Source organism: Cyrtonyx montezumae, unplaced genomic scaffold (genome assembly GCF_038088225.1).
Source record: "Cyrtonyx montezumae isolate F1298 unplaced genomic scaffold, pur_monq_1.0 scaffold_24, whole genome shotgun sequence".
NCBI classification, from domain to species: domain Eukaryota; kingdom Metazoa; phylum Chordata; class Aves; order Galliformes; family Odontophoridae; genus Cyrtonyx; species Cyrtonyx montezumae.
Window position 1 is genome coordinate 8815546 of NW_027071981.1, and position 4161 is coordinate 8819706.

Below are 4161 nucleotides of genomic sequence, written 5' to 3' on the forward strand. Positions count from 1 at the left end.
AAAGTTTTGTAGCAGAAGCACCAGAGCACTAATGCCCTACATTCTAGCCCAGTGGAACTGTACATCAAGGTCAGAAGGTAGGTGACTGGCTGAGGCCCAGACAGCGCTTGAGCTCTTGTTAAAATGGTCAGGGAAACAGAAATGGCAGGGCTCTGCTATGATCTTTCCAGTGTGGACAGCTGCCTGATGCTGGTCTGAGAATACCCAAGCTTTTACATGCTGGCCAATGAACAGCCAGCAGTCTTCTTCTAGGCAGACAAAGATACGCTCTTATCCTCTGCCTTGGTTAACGGAGAGAGGGTAAACTTGTGCATGCACACAAAGCATTACATGTGCTACAAGTGTGCTACAAAGCCACCAGAGTGCCTAAATTCCTGAACTCTGACCTTCGTGATGATCCCTGGCTATTACAGCCAATAAATAATCCTTGCACCATTTTAGATGCTCTTGTTCCCACTGGCTTGCTCTGGCTCCCCAGGCACAGCCCTCTGCCTTATGAGAAAGTGCCAGTGTCAGTAATGCCAAGAATCCCTACCTGCATCATTCAATTTGTAAGATGAACAACCTTCCCCTCCCTCCTGTCTTTTCTGAAATTATTAGCAACACAGCATTCATGCAACCAAGCCAGTGATTGATAATTTACCTTCACTCCTTTGCTGGCATATCTGCTCCTGGGGCCTAATTACAATTCTAATAATATCCATCTCCAGCCTACTCTGCCTCTCGCCCACTGAGATGAGGTATTGCATCGCTATTGGGGACAGGCCCAGCCCCACTCTGGGGTGCAGAGCACTGCACAGTTGCTCTCAGCAGCCTCAGGCAGCAGTGCCTGCTTCGTCTTCTGCCCCCAGCACTGCCTTCCTGGGGGCTGCCAAGGCACAAGGGGCTCAGCCACTGCTTATTATGCAAATCTGCCTTTGGCTCTGCTTTGCTTTGTGAAGCTGTGACAGCCTCCACCTGCTAGCACATGCCACGGCCTCTCTACAAAAACCTTGTCCAAGATTTACCCTGAATTTCTCTGCCACCATTTGCTCCCTCCCCCTTGCACAAGGCAGAATAGACTCGGATGAGGAGAACAGGGCTAGTAGGACACCATGGGGGAGGTGGGACTGCAGGAGGAGAGTTAACCCTTTTCTGGCCTGCTCACCACTCTTAGGGCTGGGCTGGCATTTTCTTTGTCTCACCAGCAAGTCTGCATCATCACCTAGCACAGCACAGCAGGCACGGGCACAGCAGTGCTTCCCAGCACCTGGACAGAGGTGTCTGGGAGGAATGTCCCCATGTCTCCAAAAGTACCTTCCAGATGGCTCTTGTCTAGGCATGCAAGAAATCTTCCCCTTGCCCTGCATCACCATCAGTACCCTGACACACACTGGTGGTGCCCCAAGCAGAGAGAATCCATGCAGAAGTGCTCTGTGAGCTGATACAAAAGAGTGCAGCTCAGGTAAAGCAGTCCTGGCGCAAGTAGATAATGTGTGGAGGGATCTTCACCATGCAGCAAGATTTGAATGCACAGGTCTGGTGTACATCCTTCCATAGCCAGAGCCTTTCAAACTGGGGCTTGGGTCAAATGGCATTTTGCACCACATTTATTTAAAGAGATCAGTTATTTATTCACTGCTGTTCAGAACAGATCTGGGGAAATGTGTTACAGCGCTTCATTGGAGCAGAGGGTTACACTTACAAAGAGAGAAGGACATCTGGTCCAAAATAAGAGACATTCCCCAGCTGGGATTCTGCCACTGCACTGGTGACACTGAGCATGGCCAGGAGAGCAAGAGCAGCTCCTGGAACAGACAGGGCTCTGGCTGGGCAGGGCATCCCCAGCCCTACAGAGAGCCTACTCTAGGAAAACTGCAAACATACAAACTACCTTCAGTTCCCAGGGAATTCAATGGGAACTACTTATCTTTTTCAGAAGCAGGCCCTCTGTCTGGACTTGAGTGACAAAAACACTCTGACAACAAGTGAAAACTTGTAATGCACAATGTCATACCCCAGGTTAGAGTAACGAGGAAACAGGCGGCTCTGAGACCCACTGCTAAATCGAGTTAGTGAGCTACATCTCTCTTGGAGACACATTCATCCCTAAAACGCAGGTCACTGATAATGTCACTCATGAAGGATAGGGCTGCCACTAGCCCTGCTACTTTTTGCAGTTTTTTACTGGACAGCAAAGAAAATGGTACTCTCCCCATTGCACAACTTTGTGGAGGCATAAGGGCTGGAGCTGTCTTTAACCCCCTCACTCCTGAGTGAGATAGGATGTTTTCCATTACTTCTTCTGTCTGTCCCAATTTCTCCATAGGAATACACGCTTGGTGGTCTTATCTAAACATACACACTCCATGCTATGACCCAATGCTAAGTAACTCGTTAAAATCATGTACTCTATAGGGCTGCCTCTACGTCTCTGTAATATCAGCCACAGACTTTTTGGTTATTAATAAATGATGCTGGATCATTGTTAGAAAGGAAACCTGATGTCTGAACCCTGTTCGTACAAGGTGGTATTTTTCCTAGCTCTGGTAGAACGCAGATCCATAGTTACACCCTTTGAAAATCCTAGTGTGCAAGTTGTTCATTTTTACCCAGGTGCATTACACAGGATACAGTTATGTTGGGAATTCAGATGCATTGATACCAGCTGACAGCTAAAAAAAAGCAAACAATGCAGTCTCAGCTACAGTTAACTCTTCACATGCACAACGTAATAGAAAACAAGGAAGGCTTTTGCCTTTAAAAGTGCCGTGCCTGCAATTGATGAGAAATAAAAACCCCGACATTTAACATCTTGTCACAAAATATTGGATTTTCCAGCATAGCCTAGCAAGATAAGTATTAAAATCACAATAAAATACACATAGGGGTGGGTGACCACATCCCCTAAACTGCCTTTAAAAATCCAAGACCCACTGAATAAAGTCAAGGAAAAACATTTACCACATTTTTTGTCGATTGCTTTTTGCCGTAGGATGGTAAGGGCTTTAGTGCCTGAGGTATAGGTAGTTCCTGGATGCTTTTAGGGAAGTGAGATGGAGGCAGAGTCTGGAGAATAGTTTGCATAGCTTGCAGATATAAAGAAGCAGGTGTGTTCCCCACCAGGCTGTTGAATTTCTCTTCCCCTAGCAAAGCTTTCCAGTGTTCTGGATGATCTCGTGGAACTTTCCGCATCTTAAACTGTGGGTTGGGCATGAAGAGCAAGAGGTAGTCAAGGCAGAGCTTCTTTGTTGCCATGTTGACTTTGGAGTCCCACATCTGTTCCAGGATGACGTCCAGCGGGGTAAGCCCTTTACTGTCCTCTATCCTGGGAGAAGCTCCGTTGCCGAGGAGGATGAGGACTATCTCTGACCTCAGCAGCTCACAGGCGAGGTGCAGGGGTGCTTTCCCATCTTCCAGATGAAAGCAACCAGTCCTGTTGATGTACGAGTTTAAGCTGGGAAGCTTGTGCGCAATTTTGATGATCAGCCCCAAGATATCTCTCCTGTCATATGTGACTGCCATGGCCAAGTGAGGAGCAGAGGATGGGCAATAGCAGAAGTGTTCTCCGGGTACCTTAAGAGCCTCCTCTGGAAAATGAGACAGCAGATACTGGGCGTAAGGCAGGTGGTTATGCACCACTGCATAGAGAAGGGCTTCTGAAGGTGAGTATGTTCTTAGGCTGGCATTCTCCTCCCAGTAAAAATACTCCATAGTTCTCATGTCTTCCAGCATCCACACAGGCTTATGATCTCTCACAGCCTGGTAGAACATGTAGGATAAGAACTTGCAGTGCCTGCTTTGATCATCCTGCATGCTGGCCTGGTTGCTGGCCATGGCTCAGCAAATAAAGAGCTCCACGCAAAATCTCTCCAGACTGTACGATCTGTGCACTTGGAATGCAGATCTCGATGCTGCTGCAACCTTCAGGCTGTCATTGCTGCCCGGACTGCACTAGCTTGAATGCATGGGCTGATCATCTCCACCCGTTCATTGTTTTTTCCCCTCACTGCAGTGGTTTTGTTTAGGTAAGCACAATCCCACAGGCTCAGTTAACCCATGCCATGCAAGCTGCTGGTTTGTACGTGTATCCTGCTCCCTGTATGGTGTGGGCTACTGGAACGCTGTCAGACTGCAAGTGATTTTATACATACGCAGCTAGAGAGAAGGCAGGGAGAGACT

The 4161-nt window shown here is 47.9% G+C and overlaps 1 protein-coding gene across 1 annotated transcript; it reads right to left on the bottom strand.

Moving 5' to 3' along the window:
- Positions 1-2925: 2925 nt before the first annotated feature.
- Positions 2926-3816, bottom strand: LOC136050494 (ankyrin repeat domain-containing protein 9-like). The gene has a single exon (XM_065739400.1). The coding sequence runs from the start codon at positions 3814-3816 to the stop codon at positions 2926-2928; it is 891 nt and encodes a 296-aa protein (XP_065595472.1).
- Positions 3817-4161: the final 345 nt, after the last annotated feature.